A 19890-nucleotide genomic window follows, 5' to 3' on the forward strand; every position below is an offset into this window, starting at 1 on the left:
ATTTTTGAGATTACAGCTGCGGCGCAACCACCAATAACGTTTCCTTTTTTTGTGATTTAATGTGCTGAAGCGCTGCGCGGATTGCGTCAAAATTTGGCGAGATAATGTTAAATAAATTAAAACTTTGTGTTAGGTTTTGTGTTAGCTTCTGCATGGTCAGGCCGAGCACTTCTCAGCATCTCGGTATTTACGTATAAGCTGAAGGATTTTTTTTTTATTTTCTTGCAGCGTGTTCGGAAGGCCGCGAGGTCACCAAAGATACCCAGCTTTCCGCTTCAATACTCTGATTAGCCGGTTACAGCTTTTCCCGACAGTCATGGTCTTAAAATTTGGCTGACAACAAACCAGCAATCAAGATTAAGGAAACCACAATTGTTCTTGCCGACAGCGTTGCGATGCTCCATTAGCCGATCGTCCACACACCTACCTAACGGACTCGTGCATTAGCGACTTGCCCAAATCGCTACGCTCGCACTCTCCGACAAAGGTACACCCTTTGGTGTCTATCTGCCACACAACAATAATCGTCATCTACCTTGCTTGCGTTTCCTTTCTTGAAAACGCCGCGTCCGCTACTTTCCTGTCGGGAATGCTACGCCATGCTGATAATGCGCATGCCGTTCGTTACTGGAAGCTACCGGACTCGCCGCGTTAAAGAAAGGAAATGCGGACAAGACAGATGAGGTTTATTGTTGTGTGGCAAGATACAACCCAAAGAGTGTAATTTTGTTTTGGAGTGGGCGTCACGGGGCACATAGGGATGTGACTTACCTTTCCGCTGGTGACTCTTGCTTCGACCTATGAAGACAAGGGGAAGTGAAATCACAGGCAACCAACTTATAAAGCATACCGCGCATCTGACGCTTCCAGGGAGTCACGAGAGACCAGGATTTCACAGCGTCCGCCATTGTGGTCAAACGCCCCGAACGCCCAGCAGCGGCGGCGGCGGCGTCACGCGCGGCCGTCGTAAGAACAGTGCAGGCAGGCTGACTTGCAAAATATGTCTTTATAACACAAATAAACACACACTTCCATGGAGTAGAGAAATGGACGGAATGCCTCTTCTTCATTTTATACCGACATGTAGAAAGCACGACATCGCGACGACAAATTAGTTGAGAACATTACTAAAGTGAGAAAGCACTTTACAACATTATGTAACATCCATGGTGGCGTGACTCATGGTAAAGCAGACACTACACTTTTGATGTGGCAGATGAGCTCAGTAGCCGGTGAGAAACGCAAAGAGGGCGACAAGTGACTTCGCTCCGTTAGCAGAACGTCAGTGACCACGTCTGCTTCAGAGAATTTCAAGTAAGCTACAGCTAAACAGTCGTTGCTCTTCCACACGAGTCCTTTATGTCTTGGCCGGCCGTGACAGTCTTCGCACGGCCGCTGAGCCCCTTCTTGGCGAGGAGCCGGTCAGAACAAACACAAATAAAATAAACTCAAAACACGAAGACACGTGCAGGCCACCTGCAACGTCCATGTCTCCCACTAATACACGTTGTGTGTCCATGTGCGCTGGCCCCGTGCTAGCATGAACCGTGTGAATGGTAAACAGGATCTCTGCTGCCTGAAGGACCCTGAAAAAAACGCGGCGCCCGGGATTCAAGGGCGCCATAATGCAACGATCTCATCTTATTGTGCAGCGCGCAGGGCCCTCGCGGGGTGCACGGGTGAGGTTAAAACAGAGAAGAAAGGCGCCCACAGTCTTTACGGGCATCACAAAAGAGCGGATGGAATGTTGTGCGGAGAGTACAGCCCGCGTCACGAGCCCGCCGGCGGCTCGCTGCTGTTGAGGTTCACGCTGGACGTGGAGTTGTTGTTGAAGAGAGACGCGAGCACGCTCATGAGACGCAACTCGTGGTCCATCTCCTCGCGGCGCATGCGCTCGAGCCGCTCGAGCTCCTCGTGACGCAGCCGCTCGAGCAGGTCCAGCTCGAGCCGCATGCGCTTGTGCTCCAGCTCGACGAATTTGTCGATGCCGCGCGTGATGAGGTCGGTCAGCGTCGAGGCGGCCAGCGTGGGCGGCGAGGGCGCGTCGGGCAGCTTGCGCTTGAGCGCCGCCCGCGGGCCGCCCGCGCCGGCGGCCGGGAACCGCGCCCCGTCCCCGGGCTCGGCGGTCGTCGTCGTGATGGTGGGGAAATTGTCGGCCGGAAAGCGCAGCGCCGTGGCGCACTCGACGGGCGGCGAGCCGGGCGAGCGGCTGTAGTCGAGGCCCTGGGCCCCGCCGCCGCCCGTGCTGCCGGCCGCACTGCCGCCACGGAAGAACCCCTGGGCGCGCTCGTCGTTGCCGTTGCCCTCAGCCGGTGGCGCCGAGCAGCCCGGTCCTGCGAGAGAGCCATTGTTGAGCTGCAGGGCCAACAACCTCCGCTGCCCTCGCGGGAGCGCCCGAGCGCGTCGCCCGGGCCCGCTCCGCTCGGCAGCCGCCCCCCCGCGCGGAAGGCCCTAATGGACGCCGCTCGGACGCGCGCCCCGGAGGGCCCCCCCGAGGGGAAGCCCCCAAACTCGTCGCGGCCGCTGACTCAGGGACAGACCGCACGACAGGCCCAAGGCCCGGCACGCCGGTCGCCCCAATAAAACCTGTTTCCAGGCTGCAGCCACCGAGCCAAACTGCGGCGCTCGAACATTCTCGAAGCGCCGGCATTTTTTCCTCCCCGGGACACTCGCGATGACGCTACTTGGCGACCCACAAGGCTCGGTAATGCTACTGGGCAGAGAGGGAAACGAGCGCGCGAGAGGGGGGCGCCAGACCAGCGGCGACGCCTGCCAAACCGGGGCCCTGGACGCCGCGCGAGAAGCGCCTCGAAGGGCAGCCGCTTCCTCCTCCGCACAGCCCTCATCGCGACAGCCACGTCGAAAGCGCTTCCCTTTACTACCACTGATATGGCAAAAGAGTTAGAGGTGCTCCCACAGCCGAAATTCCCAATCGAATACGAATATTAAAAAAGAGAAAGAAATGCCGAACTTTCTTTTTTTTTTTTTGTGAGAACAGACAAGCAAAACAGAAAAATGGGTGATAAATCAATCGTTGCAAAATAATTCTCCAGACAAATTAGTTAAATTAATGTATGTGCCTTCAACCAGGCTGAACGTGAACAAGCGATAGGCAACTTGTACGGCGAGAACAACCAAAACAATAGAACACAGTACCTACAAGCTACCCGTATTTCTCACACACTGGCGTTAGTTACAATACAGTACACAAAATACCGTTAGCGCCACCAGGCATCGCGTTAGTAATGAGAAAATGACGGGTGCTCCCCGCCGAGGGAACCAGACATCTTCAAAATCGTGCCTCCACTTGTCCTTCCACCACCAACACAATGCAGCATACCAGCACTATTCCGCTGCCTGCCTTTCCCATTTCACTTTGTCTTTCGCGATTAAAACAATTGAAGACTGCGAGACCAACGCATTTTTTTGGTGGGCCAGTGAAAGTTATCTTGCGGGAAACTTTGAACAGGAGCTGCACAATAAGCTTTTCCTGCTGAGCTGGTATAGCAGCAAACATCAGGCACTCGAAGTTGTCACTAAGTGTACGGACGTTTGCCTTATTCACGGTCTCGTCTTATGTAATATTCGAAAATATATAATCATTCTCGAATCAAAGTTTAAATAGATATTCAATTCGTATATAAAATTTAGCATATTCGAACACCTTTAAGAAAAGTACCGACGTGCTGAAAAGAATGAACATCGCACCTGAATTATTAATGCAGTGAGCAAAGCGCGGTGTCTGCTCGGGATAGTAAGGCTTTTACGGCTATTTCGATATTTCCAAGCGTGAACAGACATCCGTCTCTACACTAAGGACACAACTAAAAGAGCTGCAAAGTATCGATATATTAAAGGGAGAAACACATTTAAATTAGTCCTGTCAGCTCCACATTTAAAATCCCCCAAATGAAGAGTTCCGGAACAAATCATTAAAGCGTAAATCGTGCAGACATGAGGTGAACCTACACTGGATTGTTTCGCACATTTAAGAATAAAGTACGAATAGGGAAGAAGTGCTAGAGAATGATCTGACGGCCATTCTAAGAACAAAACATATTAAGTCAACGGTCACAACGCACGCCAGGGCCACAGGCAGCCAGAGCGCTAGATCGAATCCTGCGGCCCACGCAGGCCTGCGATATAGGCTGTGACGGTAATGCTTATGGCCTTTTATTTTTGGCTGCGATTTACATTTCTGCACTTTCTCTCTCGCCCCCCCCCCCCCACATTTCCCTAGATCCTATTTTATTTTTGTTTACCCAAGAACAGGGTAGCAAACCGGACGCCTTGCTGGTTAACCTCCCTGCATTTCCATTTTCTCTCCTCTTGTACATAACTGCCGAGGTGCACGTAGAAATACTACTCGTCGACGTTTCGACTCGGGTTTCATGGCCACGCAGCAGCTACGCACTTAAACTAGGCAAAATAACGAAAAAGAGAGGAAGGCGTGATACTGCTTTCAGAGCTTTACACTAGAATGTTATCAACAGATTACATGCTCATATAGTTACTATTCTTGCTTTTCCTATCAATGACTTATTCCTACCAAGTCCATGACTGCCCAAGAGTGCTAAGAGGAAAAGTCAACAGCTTTTTCTTCAGCAGCCGCGCGCATTCATGCCTATACTGAAATTATCAAACTTTAGAATACGCAATCTCTGTCGTCGCTTCCACAAAGCAGCGCCACTGAAGTTCTCGAATAAAATTTGAAAATGTATGAAGAGAAATGTCTGTACTTTTGCCTCCAGTATACGATACCCAGGTTTTTAAAGCCAGTAACGTAGTGCTACAATTTTCATGCTTATCTAAACTAATGCCTTTGATATTTTATTTCTAGTTGCATTGCTCACCAATTCCAAAACTGCAGAGAACCGACAGTATTTTACTCAATATAAGCTGCGTTAAACATACGAGCGCAGAACGCCTGTTTCGTGATGGCACTTTGCCATGGCAGGAGATACACCTTGGTTGCCTCGTGCAGAGACAGTGGAAAGATACACCTCCAAGCGAGAGTAAAAGGCACGGGACACAAGCAACGAGTACACGGATGTTCAAGTCATAGAAAAGAAAACGAAAAAAAAAACAGAAAGCACAAATCGACACATTCTGCAAATCGAGCCATTTCCATGGTTTTACAACAGAATTCGAAGATACGTGATTGAGTCGAAGATTATACAAGATGCTATTCAAACCCTCGTCAACTAGCCAGCGTCAACAAAGCTCACGCTGTATCTGCTCTAAACAAGCTAGACGGATGAGTTTTCTCGTTTGTCACATAGAGAGTTTTAGATTAGGGTACAAGCCGCTTGCGTACGTAAGAACTAGGGGCCACGGTACAGCGCATGCGCAGACCCCTAAGTCTCGGTCTGCGCGTGCGCAGTACCGTCGCCCCTAGTTCTTGCGTACGCAAGCTGCTTGCGTCCCCTAATCTGAAGCTGTGCAATATCTTGGGACCATACATATCACAGGTGCAGAAGACCACAAAATAACTGCTACATTTTCTGAAAGCAACAGGATTGATCGACCGTCTGTGATACAGCGCTGACAATGTCACAACGTCGACGACATTGACATTGGACTTTCTTTTTTTAAGTTTACTTGAGGTCTTTTCCACCCTTTTCACCTTCCCCCAGTGCAGGGTAGCCAATGGGGCTCAGTCTTTAACTTCCCGGCTTTTCATTTGTTGTTCTCTCTCTCTCTCTCTCTCTCTCTCTAGGGGTGGGTACACATGTCCCCTAATCTCCCATGCATCTGCACCACTATCTGCAACCATGCGACAACTTCTCTCTTTGGATGCTTCGGACCAAGGCGGCCCTTAGACCTGCCACAACATGGACCTGGAGCCCGCAGTGGTCCCATGTCCGAAATGTTTCCTGCGTCTGCAGCTGATGCGCATCATCTGCTTTGTACATGCTGTGGGACGAACAATACACGCGAAAATGTGCAAGGCTCCTCTATGATACCTGCAACGTCTTCTTTTTTATGTATTTTTCTTGTTTGTGGTCAGCGTATATTAGACTAGGCAGTTAAGGATATAGAGTTAGAAAAATGGCCAACCTAACTAAAACATAACACTAGGGATTGCTCGTGGTCGACACGTTTTATAAGTCACTCCCGCAGAACCAGCGATTAATTTCTACCTTTGCTCAATTTCAGAGCCGAGAGAAGGGCCATAGAAATATAGCAGCTCTTAGTTCCATGAGGATGAATTAAATTTGGAGTTTCAACGCCCTAAGACTGCAGAATGGGTTATAAGGGACGCTGTAGTGTGTGTGTGTGGGGGGGGGGGGGGTGTTCCGGATTAATTTTGTCCACCTGTTTTTTTTTTTCAAAACGTGTCCTCAAAGCACGGTACACCAGCGTTGTTACCCTCCCATCGAAATGCAGCGGCCGCGGCCGGGATCGAACCCGAGACCTCATGTTCAGCGGCGCGACGCCATAGCCGCCGAGCCACCGCGGCGGGTTTCTATCAGGATCATCCAGTTCGTATCGTACTACACTCCGAAAGCAGATACGAGGCGAGTTAAGACAACAACTGACATGTAATTTTTAACGCGTTTTTTTTTCCTTGAATACGAAGCTTGACGAGACACGCCTCGATTGGCTGAGACATTACGAACACAATGGCCGCCAAGCTGTGACGTTCTGCTCTTGAGCACGAGGTAGCAAGATGAAATCCTGGCCGATAGTGGGCACAGTGCAAAACCACCCACGTGCTGAGATTTCGGTGCACGTGGGAGTTAATCCCTGGTAAACCAACTTTGCGTTTCCCGCACTCCACGTGTAGCTTTGGAAAGTGAGAAGTCCTACCGTTAAATATATTAAAACGTCACCGGATATTGTGGTACGGGGTGTGCGCGCAAACGAGTGCTGGTAAAAGTACAATTACAGAGAAGGCTTGAGGGGTGAAACTTGCTCGACGAATTCAGAAGTATGACACAGGACACCGGTGAATGCTAAATATAGTGGCGTACATTGCTTAGCGCAAATCTACTGGGGACGTGGAAGTGCCAGGGGCGCCCAGTGACGCGCAGCCTTTGGAACACCGCTTACCGGCTTTATTATTTGCGCATAGGACAACGCTTAAACGCCCCTTTCTGCGCCTTCCTTGAGTTCGAAGGACTCAAATTTTATCAAAAGACCGAAACAGCTCGAAATAATCGAAAATGTATTTCACGAAGGGGGGCACATGAAATCCTGGTTGCATGTTTCCTTGGAATACTGCACACTCGACCCGTGAGCTTCATCCGCGGCGAACAGTTTATTCGTGCATACTTGCATGGATAGCAACGTCACGGCGCAGAACGGGCGCACAAATGCCGGAAGGTGGTTCGCGTGATTCACTGAGCAGACGGAAATGCGCACACCAGGGCTTGAAGAGAATAAGGCAACAAAAATAGTAAAGTGTTGTTTAAAGGTTACGACGCGATAACACCAGACCGATTAATTGTGTGATTGATCTTCTAAGAGAAACATCAAGGTCATGGTGCACTCCGTAATGCAGGCCGGATTTAGTTCAGTGTTGACCACATGTGCGTTCTCTAACATGAATTCCAAGTACACGGGTATTTGCGTTCTGCTGCCATAGAACTGAAGTACCTCCAGCAGAAATTCCAACTCGCGACCTCGTGTGCCACAGCGGGGATGCAATGAACACTAGAGGTACCACCGCCTTCACACAACTGATGACAGCGCAGGTGCGGTAGCGATCACGTTGAACAAGTCTTCGAAAGCCAAAGCAACAGACAATACCTAGTACAAAACATCTCTATACTGGGTGTTTTAATTTTTTTTCCCACTGATCGTGATTCGCAAACGTATTTACATAATTCCAAAAGTAACATTTAACGGTGCGCCGTTCCACGGTATATGGACACAGTGCAACTAAGGGAAAACTACTATGGAACTGCGGAAGGGGCGTGTGGCCGGACACAAGAACCGACGAAACGCACAGTTTCACGGTTCTTGCGAAATACCGAGGAAAATGCACCAGATTATAATGCCTGCGTTCATACCCAGCACGATGGCGGTTTAACTAAAGGGCCCGCAAAGAGATACCGCAAGTGTGCAACTGACAAGTGCCATTAAACATATCAATGTAGCTCCACTTACTGATTCGTGATGCTAAACTCGGCGCAACCACAGTGGTGTTAGCTCCATGAACTAACAAAACGCGCGTCTGCATATCAAAGAAAGGAGGCCAACCTCTCTGCTTTCAATGAAAGCTTTTTTTCCCTCTCCCTCTTCTGTTTAACATACACTGCAACCGCGAATGGGTCACGAAGCCTCCCATAGAGCATATAAATACAATGAATGAATTAATTAATTAATGAAAATTATCTTTCGAAACCCTAACTGCGATTCACGAGGGTCCGACTCTCAAAAAGGGACTGGCAAGACTAGATGAGCAACCTGTGATTTCACTAAGGATAGTTTTCATGCGCTCGAATTTATGCTTCTTTTTTCCCCTGGGGCGCCAAAGCAGAATCTATACATTTCGTCCACATTCTTTCCTGTTGCACGTCCATTTACGCAACAGTCACATAATTGCATGCTTCTACCACCTCCACGTCTATTTTGTTGTACAAAAGGTCTCCTACGAGAGAAAGACACCCTTTTGCATCGTCTCCCTGTCATCTTTGTTTTCCCCTTTCCAGTTCCCCGGTGTGGGGTAGCCAACCGGATGTTATTCTGGTTAACCTCCCTGCCTTCTGCTTTTCTCTTTACTTCATGAGAGATGTGGTGCACTGTTTTATGTCTGTCTCTTAAGGACGAGCGTAAAATTTCGGTGTGCGCAACCTGAGAAAGTGGAATGTATCCTTGGGCAGTTTTGAAACGGCTGCGTTCCCGATGGTTCAAGAATGGAGGGGCGCATCGTGACACGTGTACTGTTAAAATTATTTGGCGTGTGTGATACTGCCCTTTTCAATCAATACCAGGAACCGCACGGCTGCAGTACACATTTCGAACGGAGAAAAAGCCGGCAAATGGCTATTTTCTGCAACAAATAAACCAACTTGTACTGCAAAATGAAACAATAATCATTTCACCCTTTCGCAAGTTACAAACGGAGACAATGTGGATGGAGACTGCTGCCGAAAAGCTCGTTGGCATGGGCTAAGGTTTTAATTTCATGCGCAGTGTCAACGAATGGTCAGGGGCGAAAAGCCGAAACCGGAGCCAATGACAAATATTCGGTGATTTTCTCGACGCCGCAATTGTCACTGGCAGCAGTGTCGGCCAATTCAGTGCAACACGCTCTTGCGTGTGTGTGTGTGTGTGTGTTTTTTTTTCTTTTCTCGTTTGTGCCGTGTGCTTTTCCTTTTTATTCTTGTGTTTACCTTTACCCTTCCCTCAGTGCAAGGCAGCGAACTGAATGCTTCTCTTCCGGTTAACCTCCGTGCCTTTCGCGTCTCACTCACTCTTAAGCAAGATTACACCCTTTGGGTCGTATCTTGCCACACAATAATCGTCATCTGTCTTGTCCGCATTTCTTCTCCTTAACGCTGCGAGCCCGGTACTTTCAAGTCATGAACGACATGCGCATTGTCAGCATGACAGAGCATTCTCGACAGGAAAGTAGCGAGCGCAGCGTTTTCAAGCAAGGAAACGCAAGCAAGACAGATAACGATTATTGTGTGGCAAACAAACACCACAAAGGGTGTACAGTTGCTTAAGAGTGTTGCTGTCTCTGTTTCGGAACTTCAAATCCCATAATTCATTTTGAATGTATAATAATATGCTAATTAGTGAAAACACTGCACAGGCCGCGAGTCCGCACCGCTGACATCTAACGCAAACCTTGCGCACTTCGTACGAACAACGCTGTACAGACACATTATTAACGAACGGTGCCAGAACTTTGACAAGCGACGTTTAACGGCGTCACATCGTAGACTTCAGAAGACCCACACACAGAGAACCTAAGTGAGCATGCATACGCGTATGGAAAAAGATGGCACATTTAGTTTTCGGCTGTCGAAGCCAAGGCCAGAGCACTGTCAGATACATGCAGGCGCAGTAGCAATGCTAGGCTGCTCATCGTCGGTCTTTTAGCGTCGACGTAACACCTGGCGTCGGTCAGTAGTTGTCGCAGTGGTGTTGGTTTAACGCTTTTGGGCCTCGGGTTGCACGAGCAGAGCTTTTGTGTGCGGCGCACCGAAGGCGTGGAGACGGGCGCACGCGCATGTACTCGCTGACAAATTGAAATATCCGCCTAATTTGGTTAATCTAAAGCCACAGCCTAATCCTTTGCCACGTATCTACGAATATTGAATCATGCTTCAGATGGCGCCTTATTACTGCAACAGCCTATCTCACTCCTCGACCTTACAAAACATCCCACCAAGAAGTTTTCTTCCGCTGTACGCAGCATGGCGCATTACCGGTCATAATTGACAGTACAGGGCAGGCGCATAGCTGTTCACAGCTCTGTCAGGTCAAATTATCGATCCGTTCATTCGTGACTAACTACATCTGGTCAGTGTCGTTAAATTTGATTCAGTCATCGATTGATCGACGGGACTTTACGTACCAAAGGGTCACCGTCTACGAAAGGTGTCGCAGTGGACGGCCCTGGATTAATTTTGCCCACCAAGGGCACGGTACTTTAATGTGCAGGTAATATCAACATGCAAGTGTTTCTGTATTCTGCACACATTTAAATGGCACCACCAGCGCTGTGATTCGATGCAGCGGCTGCTACCACAGCAAGTAGCGCAGATCACCATTGTTCAAATTACCACACATGTAACTGAGATCAGCGTTTTCACTGGTCACAACGTACCTCACAAGGTACCGCGTATGTACGTAGCTCGTGTTCATGCAAACGTGCGCCATAGTGCACTCTTCATGTGTGTGGACTGCCAAAGAGCTCCAAGCCTCTAAGTGACAACGCCGGCTTGATATGCGGCTGCATTCATAGCAGTCTTAATTGTTCTTGCCAAGAGGTTTAGTTGACGGCAACTGCAGCGATATTTTTCGTATACTCAGCTTATAGTCCCCGTATAACTTTAATAATAAAAAGTGTTGAATAACGTGACTTATTTCCCAATTTCCAAGCGGTCACATAACTAGTTTCACTTTGCCCTACTAAGCTTACTCAAACTAGTGGTTCTATGTTTGAGCCACCGATGTTATTCTGGGCTATGGTGTTCAACGTGAGAGACGCCGTGAGTGTGAGAGACGCCGTAGTAGCGGACTCCTGGTTTAATTTCGACCAGCTGGTGTTGTTTAACGTGTGCCCAGAGCTAGGTACACGTGCGTTCTTGCATTCTGCCCCCATCGAAATTCGGTTCTTATCGGTGGGGAATCAAATCGTCGACCGCTTGCTCAGCAGCAGAACGCCATAACCACTGATCCACCGCGGAGTGCCTATTTACATGTATTTCAGCCCACGGTCAGCTCATAAAGCGTGAACGAGTGTAATTCCTCGGCTAGCCTTCGGCAAAATGTATACTGATAACCTAAAAATTTGACCACTATGTGCAAAACGTGGCACTTACGATCTGATCCCCCCCCACCTCGATTCTCTGCTCTCTACGGGTGCACCTGCATGAAAAATACATGCGAATAGCCGGCGCAACGCCACATGGTGAATAATTAGCGCCTTTCTGCGCACAAAAATTTCTGCATATATTGCCAACTGTGTTCATTACGCAGAATACCTTGAAGTAGAGAAAGTGCAGGGATATATTTATCGTTACAGCCTAGGAGACGTTTGAATAGGAGAGTACGGCCTACCGCATCAATAACGAGTGTCCAACAACCAATTCGTTCAGTGTTGCCGCGGCCCGCCATTTCAAATGCAAGCGCTGGAAACGCACTTGGGATACAGATTTCAAAGTGGAATGAATGACACATTAGGAAAGTAAGTTACAGAATAATGACAGGGATTTATATCACTGCTTCCGCCGAGTGCATTTTCCCTCACAACTCATTGAAACACTAAGAACGCAAGCGCACACAGACACACTAGTGAACGGACCGTTTGCACAGTGGAATAAAGGTGGCTGCTTTGGGAGAGTCCAAAGAGCATGTGCGTGGAGAGCAGGTGCGAACTGTTAAAAGTGGAACACAAAATTTCAGGATTCATTCTTGGAAATGTAGTCTGTGGACGAGTGTTTTAAGCTGGAAAACAGCTTTACACGGCAATCGATTACCAGTTTTGCGTATTGCGATAGTAGATAAGTTGTTTACTTTGAAATTTCGTTCGATATACAACACAGTTGGGCGGCGTTGCTGCGGCTCTCGCTCCCGTACCATTGCAGCCGACGTCGGTCGCGTGGGTGGAATTAGCTCCGACTTCGCGCTGAATGAGGAAAACAGCTTTGGCCATGCTCTGTTATCGTGCAGAAACGCTACTGCCCGTACGGACGGTGGCTATTATCGACTGGTAAAATTCTGCAGGCGTACTACTTGTCCATGCGGACTACCGCATGCTCCGTACAGCTAATTTGGAAACGTGACAGGCTATACTGGTGATATCCTTAAATATTCGCCTGGACCACAGTAGGTTTGGAATGCGTGAACATCCGTGCTCCTGATTTGCCAGCCCGTCACACACACCTGTACTTACTGCAGGACACGGCCACATTTGCCCCTAGAACGGCAGTTGGCGTCGAGAATGCGCAGCGTGTCCCATCACAGACGCATGGCGGCTTCAGCTAGTTGGTTACACATACTGATTTTCAGATTGAGCGCGAACAACGACACGGACTGGCGGGTTTACAAACACACATTGCTGTGTGTAAACCCTCCAGTTCGTGCATGTCATTGTATTAATCTGCTCGACTGATTGTGTTGCGGCGTCGTCGCCAACACAAGAGTGCTAGTTACAACATTGCTGTTTTCTTACTACAAAACATTTTCGAATCAGCAGCGCAATCGTATCGGCACGAAATCTGACGAAGAGTCGCCCACAAAAACGGCGCGCAGAAGTGCGAAGGGAAGAGTTATGTTACTATTGCCATGCTCGGACCACCTTTTTTCTCGTTCATATAGAACAGTAATTCGTGTCTTCAGTTCAATACACAATAAACTGCATTTTAAATAGGACACGTAAAACGCGTAATATGGTTGGTAAACTAAATCGCAAGAGCCGGCAGGATACAAAAAAGGCAGCAGGTAACATACTCTCGTCGTGTTTTTTTTTTTCATTTATTTATACGTATTCCTTATACGTATCCTTCATACGTATTTCATCTGGCAAACAAACTTCAAGGTAACCAAGACGAGTGGTAGCACCATTTTCGTTACGGACAGCTGGCAAACACCACGTGAAGTATCAATGCAACACAACCACCACCACAACGCGTTCTATGAGAAAACGGCAAACAAAGGAATACTAAGCTAACCTGAGATATCTCTCACACTCATTTTTTGCCTGTTATTCCCGTTCCATAAACCACCATAACCCTTCCCTCTTCCCAAGAGGCCTGATGCATTGGCAAAAGGCTTTTGGTTTCTTTTTTGCTTAATAAACATTTGAAACAACAAAATCTACACTGGGGTAGCGTTGCCAACGACATGCCACTCAAAGCTAATTCTAGTTAAGTATTTTGTCTAGAATCAATGTCCGAAGGCTGAAACGACGAAAAGTAACGCGCGACAAATTCTGAACATTTTTGGTACTTTATTAAACTACCACTGTTAGTAACATTTACTTTATGAACAAATAAACACCGATTGTACATATCTACAGATTATATATATATATATATATATATATATATATATATATATATATATAGAGAGAGAGAGAGAGAGAGAGAGAGAGAGAGAGAGAGAGAGAGTGAAAACTGGATCCAGCACGCAATGGAGAAAAGTATTAGAGCGGAATACGATAATTGGCGCGAATAGCAAACAGAAACGACATCTTAGAGGGAAGAGGTTACCATCTCAACTCGTGCCGGCGCTCAGTCACGCATGATCACGTCTCGCAACGATTATTCTGCGGCACCACCTCTTACAAGGGAACGAGTGCGCTCAGCCTGCCAGTCACTCATGTCAATTCAGATTATAGCGATATGAAACATTCAAAAGCAGGGGGAAGGAATCAAATGGACCACTGAAAAGAAATTTGCTTGGATCGTATGCATGTGATAGCCTAAGCGCAAGACTACGAGATAATTGCAGCTTTCTTTCTGTCTCAATTTTTCCCCCAGGTTTAGTGGTGAAACTAGACTCGTCTACATTCAAGTCTCGTCTTTACCACCACCCCGAAGCCTCCCCCTCCCTCTCTTCGAGGATTCGACAGTGGTAAAGGATACTTAATGGAAACAATACATTCCTTCTCCGTGGGAGAAACGCACATATGAGGGGGAACTACAACATGATTTTTTTATAGCTCTCGGAAAGCCTTTGTGCTTCCTCCCGCACTTACAAGGCGGGACATAGTCTGTAGACCGTCAGTCCTTGTTTGGTAAATAGCCTTTATGGGCAGCTGACCTACAGAATCCTACAAAAAGTGAACTGTATCATGAACAACTGCTGCCATCGTTGCACGGCCAGTTTGAAAACGTCGAACACTACCTTCAAGAGCAGAACACGAGCCAAGTTTTTGTCGCTATCAAGCCATACATGCCGTCTGAAGGCGACCATCTATCTAGCTGAAGCAGAGGACTGAACGTCAAGCGAACGTCCGTTCGTTCACCTCAAGCCATGTAGTCTGCCGACACCATAATTACGGAGCCAGTGTAGATTTTCACAAGCGGTTCCATTCAAAATTCCGCCACATTTATTTTGTATTGCTGGTGATGAAGGCTAATGTCACAGCGCAAATATTGTACGTGTAGTTTGAGAACCTGATATGCAGCCCTGTGTTTCAAACTTGCGTTTGCAAGTCACCCAAATGATGCCTTAAAATCAATTACATATCCAGACGCACCAAGGTTTCCAATTTTCATAACAAACCGTTGTATTCGTGGTTCTGCGGTAATATAAATTAACAGCCATTAGCTAATGTTATCATTTACATCATATGTCACCAATTTCACGGAAACACCCACCTTCATAAATGTTCTCGTGAAGCGCGCCGATACCGCATCGCTGTACACGAGACAACGGCAAGCAGTTTCACGCGCAGCTTTACCATCGAATCGTGTGCACCGCCGGCAGAAGCGATGTACAGAAACAGTACGACTGGCCCAGCGTACAAGCAGCAACACGGCACATATCGCCGGCAAAGGCAGCTGAACAAAAAAGAACGTATGACCAGTTCGCGGTAAACCCAGAAAGGCTCCCGATGATAACAAGCGACCCAGAACCCTGGGGCGAGGAGCCGAGGCGGTCGCTCGGCGCGCACCCTGGGATGCTGATGCTATCGGCTGCGCGAGAGAAGGCGAACCCCTCACCACAAAAGCAGTCTTTCCCTGCACTTCGAGCTGCTTCGACAACGAGCGAGCCATCTCGAAACACAATCGTGGTAGCAAGCAAATCGCAATTATACACACAGTGGGGTAACTAGTCGGCTCGAAATGCATACATACGATGACAGCGCTAGGGGGAGTATCCAAGGTCTACACGGAATAATGAGAAAACACGCTTCAAAACGAAATATTCCAAGGCAGAAAGCATTACACGCTGGCTTCTGCCAGTTTAGGGCCGCGGATATACTAGCGCCACTCGTATTCGCTCCCCACGCTACACAGCCGAGATAACACCGGCATACATAAACATTGCAACGTGCGAAACTGCCATCACGCGGCGTCGGAAGTGACGCAGGCCACACCAAACAAAACGGCATGATCGCTCTCAAAGGCGGCATGTTTTGGAATCGACGACGGGGCCGGGGAAAGCGTCCTGGGCCAGGCGGCGCTTTCGCCAGCCCCGAGCCCCGCGGCGGGGAGCGGCCACGTGTGGATCCGAAACCTGTGCCGGAATGTGTGCGGGGGGAGGGCGGTCGCGGGCCCTGCGAGGAGGGGCTCTCTTCTACGAACGCGGGTCGACGGCGGCAGGTGCCCGGGCCTGCGGGCACCTGTCGGCGGCGGCGCGCGCAGCGTGGGCCCGCGACCTGGCAGGTCGTCGCCACTCGCCGGAACCGGTTCTCGGGGCCGCGGCCCAGTTGCGGCCGCCCGAGGGGCCGCTCGGCCGGGGGGCCCGGACCCGCAACATGGCGCCTGGGAGCGAGTCCAAGGCCGCGCCCGGCAACCGGTTCCGTCGCGCCGCGGCCCGGGCGCGCCGCCCGTTTCCTGGTCGCGCCCCAAGGCCGCATTCCGTACTCACCGTCCTCCATGTAGTTTGTCTCGGAGTCCGTGCCGGCGAATTCCTCGGAACCCATGCTTTCGTCCACCTCACTTTTGATGAAGAGCGAGCCGCCTTTAGAGCCCTGCGCGAGCACGGTGGCCAGTGCGTCGTGGTAGGTGGCGATCTTCTTGCTGCGCTTGCCGTACTTGTACTCCTTGCGTAGTCGCTTCATCTTCTCCTTGACCTGGAGCGCGGTACGCAGGTAGCCCAGGCTGCGCATCTGCGCCGCCATGCTCTCGTACACCTTGTTGTTTCGTGACGTCCCATCGAGCAGGTCTCGATCCGCAGCCCAGATGCGGATCAGCTCGTACGTCTCCTGGTCGCTCCACGTGAGTCCCGCCATGCCTTCGACAGCCGCCAGCTCGCGGCTCGGCCCCGCCAACCTTGAGCGGGCAGGGTTCAAGGAACTCGGGCCGCCGCCGCCTCTGCTGATAGCTGGGCCCGGACTGCTCGCTCCGACGCTGGGACTCCGCGCCGCGTCCGCTGCGCCATACGCAGCCCAACCCGAGCCAACGGGGACACTGACGGCGGCGACCACGCGTCCGCCGGCCGCGAGCTCCGCGCTCGCCACCGCGAGAGAGGAGGTCTCCAGCCCGCCGCCGGAAGACGCACGTGACGGCCACCGCCGGCTCCTTGCGCGGACTCGGCCCCGGCTGCGCCGACCACTTGCCAGGCGGCGCTCGGGTGCCGCCGACAACCTGTTGCTGCGGCGCGCGTTTTGAACGCGGCTGCTGCTCGCCCACCTGCAGCTTGCGCCCGCACGCGAATGAACAGTGCTACCTGCGTCGCTTGGCTTCGCGGGGTATTTTTCATGTGCAACGAGGTGGTCCACGCTGGCTACCTCTTTGCACATTCTTCTTTTCTTCTTCATTTATGAACATCAGCGTAATATAAAACAAGTTTGAACGTAACTGATATGACGAAAGCTTTGTCTCCTGGTCGCAAATAGAGTCACCGTGCTATGCATGGGGGACAGTTTATTGCTAGTAAATTCTCTTTATTGATCGGTCTATGAAAAATGAGAGACAATTAGGAGAAGCGATTCAGAAATGGCCACGGGACAGTGAAGAATGAGCAAATAAGGTGCCTGCTGTCCCTGGTAAGCTGAAGTAATGCTGCCTCACCTGATGTGACGAGTTATAATGGTGGGCATGAAGGTGAGCTTACTATGCTGCATTTGACACGGTCAGGTAATAAACTCATTCGAGCAGGAGAAATGTCCCCCGCGGAGGCGCTTGAAAATTTTTTTTAATATAAACGCACGGAAGCCTAAAGGCATTATTGTTTTGAAAGCTGATGAGCTTCGCGAAGCTGCGCCGACACAAACGTACACGACTATCTACTGAAAATGTTTTGTTTTATACATCATCGCATCTTTAGGCATTCACGTACGTAGCACACTGCCGTACAATTAAATCATTTGAACGGCTTTTTGTAACGGGCTCATAATCGTCAAGAGAAAGCAAATGGTTTCTTACATTCGTTTCAATACCAGCTTGAATGTGTTCACTTGAATGTGTGCGGAAGAAATGATACGATATTATGCTTAGTCACCTGAACTTCACTGCTGTCTATAGCTATCGCACGTAGCTTACCCCCGTACAAACTTCACTGTCCCCTGCATTTATCAAAATATTGATAAATATCTGTATTGAGTTTTACATCCGCTAATGTTCAAACTAAGTATTGGAATTGAACAGAAAAGAAACTCACCATATAACGACGTCCCAGCTCGAGTTTGACCGACGCACCCGCTTAATGCTTAGAACGAACCTAGGAAAGGGGGAGCAGTCTAAAGAAACTGGCACCGCGCGGTGCACAGGGAAAGTAAAGATGCATCCGGGCACTTTGGCATTTGCTTTTTTCAGTGCGCATGCCCTTTGTACTACCTGTCGGCATGCTCCGCAGGGGTGAAGATGGGCCCCTCCTCGAAAGTGTTGCTCGGATGCCCTCGTCCTTCTCTCCCCCTCCCGAACTGCTGTCGCTTTGTGGTGTAAAGCGCCTCGGGGCTGCCACAGACAAACGACGGGAGTCGCCTTTCTAGGAACGATGGTGCACTTGACACTGAAAAGTTAGCGCCCCTGCACGAGACCTGGCTAGGGTGCCTCGATGCAAGCTCTTCAAGGGCGGCGACCGTGATTGGATCAAGGCAGGCAAACAAACTTACGCAAGGCACTAGGGGAACGTGCCGGCTTTCATTCACAAAAAGCAGGAGTCGTAGTAGAATGCAAATGATTGAAGTTACTTTTCTGCCGTGTTTCGCTGCTTGAATCAGCGTTGCTGCTGCTAATTTGTTTCTTCTAACGGTGAGAGGGAGGTTCAAAGCTAGCAGCTTTGCGCTGCCGCCGAAAGCATTCTCTCCAGGGACTCTGTTTCTCCCTGCATGTTCCCGCTGAGGACTTCTCAGGAACACTATCGGCGTCATTACCTAAACGTGGCGCAACAGTGCCGCGAAGTCATTTCTACAGGATCGACGCGTTTTATTTATTTAAACGCAACAAATTGAGGCAACAAGTCCGACAAACGGCTTGAGCGTCGTGATGTCGCGTGAGCAACGACCGAAAGACTCGATAACGCCACGGGACGAGTCACGTAAGCAACTCGTCCGACAAGTGCACGTCGTCACGGGGCCGTTCGCGTATCAGCGCAGGCTTCCGCGACAACAGAGCGTTCAAGTGAAATGCTGTACTGACCTTATAGTAGCCATGCGCGACACTCATTGCCAGAGCAGTCAGTGGTCGCTGTCGGCGCTACAGCACGGTTGCGGTCAGACGAAAGCGGCCACCTGAAATGACGCAGCCGAATGCCGTCCAGCCGGATAGTGCATGCCAGGGCGGTGTTATCGGTCGTACGCTATCTCCAAGCTCCCTCGAGAGACAGAGGGGACGAGCGGGCCACGCCTTATCAGTGGTCAGCTGTCGTGATTACGCGCACTCGGTTATTGACACATGACGCGCAATTTTCTTGACATTGGTGAGATTGAAGCGCAGCATGTTTCCGAGGTGTGTATGCGCACACGACGGCGCAAAGCATTTTACCAGTGGGTAAATTTATTCACGAGCAGAAAGCTTCACGCAAGAAACGTTTCCGCACGGTAGTTGTCGAGAGACAAAAGGTGCTTGGTGCACGTGTCGCTCCTGCCTTGCTCGTCAACTTAATGTGCGGCAACTTCCTCTGAACTGAGCGAAGCGGTTTGCCTGTAAAAATTTCTATGTGGGTAAAATGCTTCTGGTATAGATCATAAATACTGTTTACCTGTGTCGGACACCGCATGAGATACGCTGAACACACATCACAAGATACGCTGAATCGTTGACATGGATGCAATGTTTGCACAAAGGCGGCTGTATGGCGTTGTATCAGTACTTGAGAACTAAGCGAGCGAAAAATGCGAAGCACAGGTCAAGTAGCCTAGTGCCCCGTATGTTGCTCCACATGTACTCGCTGGGCAACAACACGGAGATGAACACTGCTCCGGAAGCATTGATTTAATACGTGTCATTGCTACTTTGTTAGGATGATCGTTTCTTTGCGATTGCAAAGTAGCATTACACTCATCCGCGAACGCGTCCAAGTGAACATTTTTGTCGCCAGGTACAAGTCGGCTCATAGACGTCCTCAGCATGCAACAATAATAAAAGC

At 49.7% G+C, this 19890-nt stretch overlaps 1 protein-coding gene across 1 annotated transcript; it reads right to left on the bottom strand.

Moving 5' to 3' along the window:
- Positions 1 to 987: 987 nt before the first annotated feature.
- On the bottom strand, positions 988 to 19044 carry LOC142587362 (uncharacterized). Its single transcript, XM_075698308.1, has 3 exons — positions 18942 to 19044; positions 16228 to 16991; positions 988 to 2333 (listed from the first exon to the last, which is right to left on the bottom strand). The coding sequence occupies exons 1-3, from the start codon at positions 18953 to 18955 to the stop codon at positions 1771 to 1773; spliced, it is 1341 nt and encodes a 446-aa protein (XP_075554423.1). The 5' UTR covers positions 18956 to 19044; the 3' UTR covers positions 988 to 1770.
- Positions 19045 to 19890: the final 846 nt, after the last annotated feature.

The sequence above is a fragment of the Dermacentor variabilis genome, chromosome 1 (assembly GCF_050947875.1).
Source record: "Dermacentor variabilis isolate Ectoservices chromosome 1, ASM5094787v1, whole genome shotgun sequence".
Taxonomy (NCBI): domain Eukaryota; kingdom Metazoa; phylum Arthropoda; class Arachnida; order Ixodida; family Ixodidae; genus Dermacentor; species Dermacentor variabilis.

Bases quoted from the DNA above. Each gene is read 5' to 3' on its own strand.
- LOC142587362 (XM_075698308.1), bottom strand. The intron at 2,334-16,227 runs GTGAGTACGGAA...GCTCTCTCGCAG, and splicing joins GACAAACTACATGGAGGACG to GACCGGGCTGCTCGGCGCCA.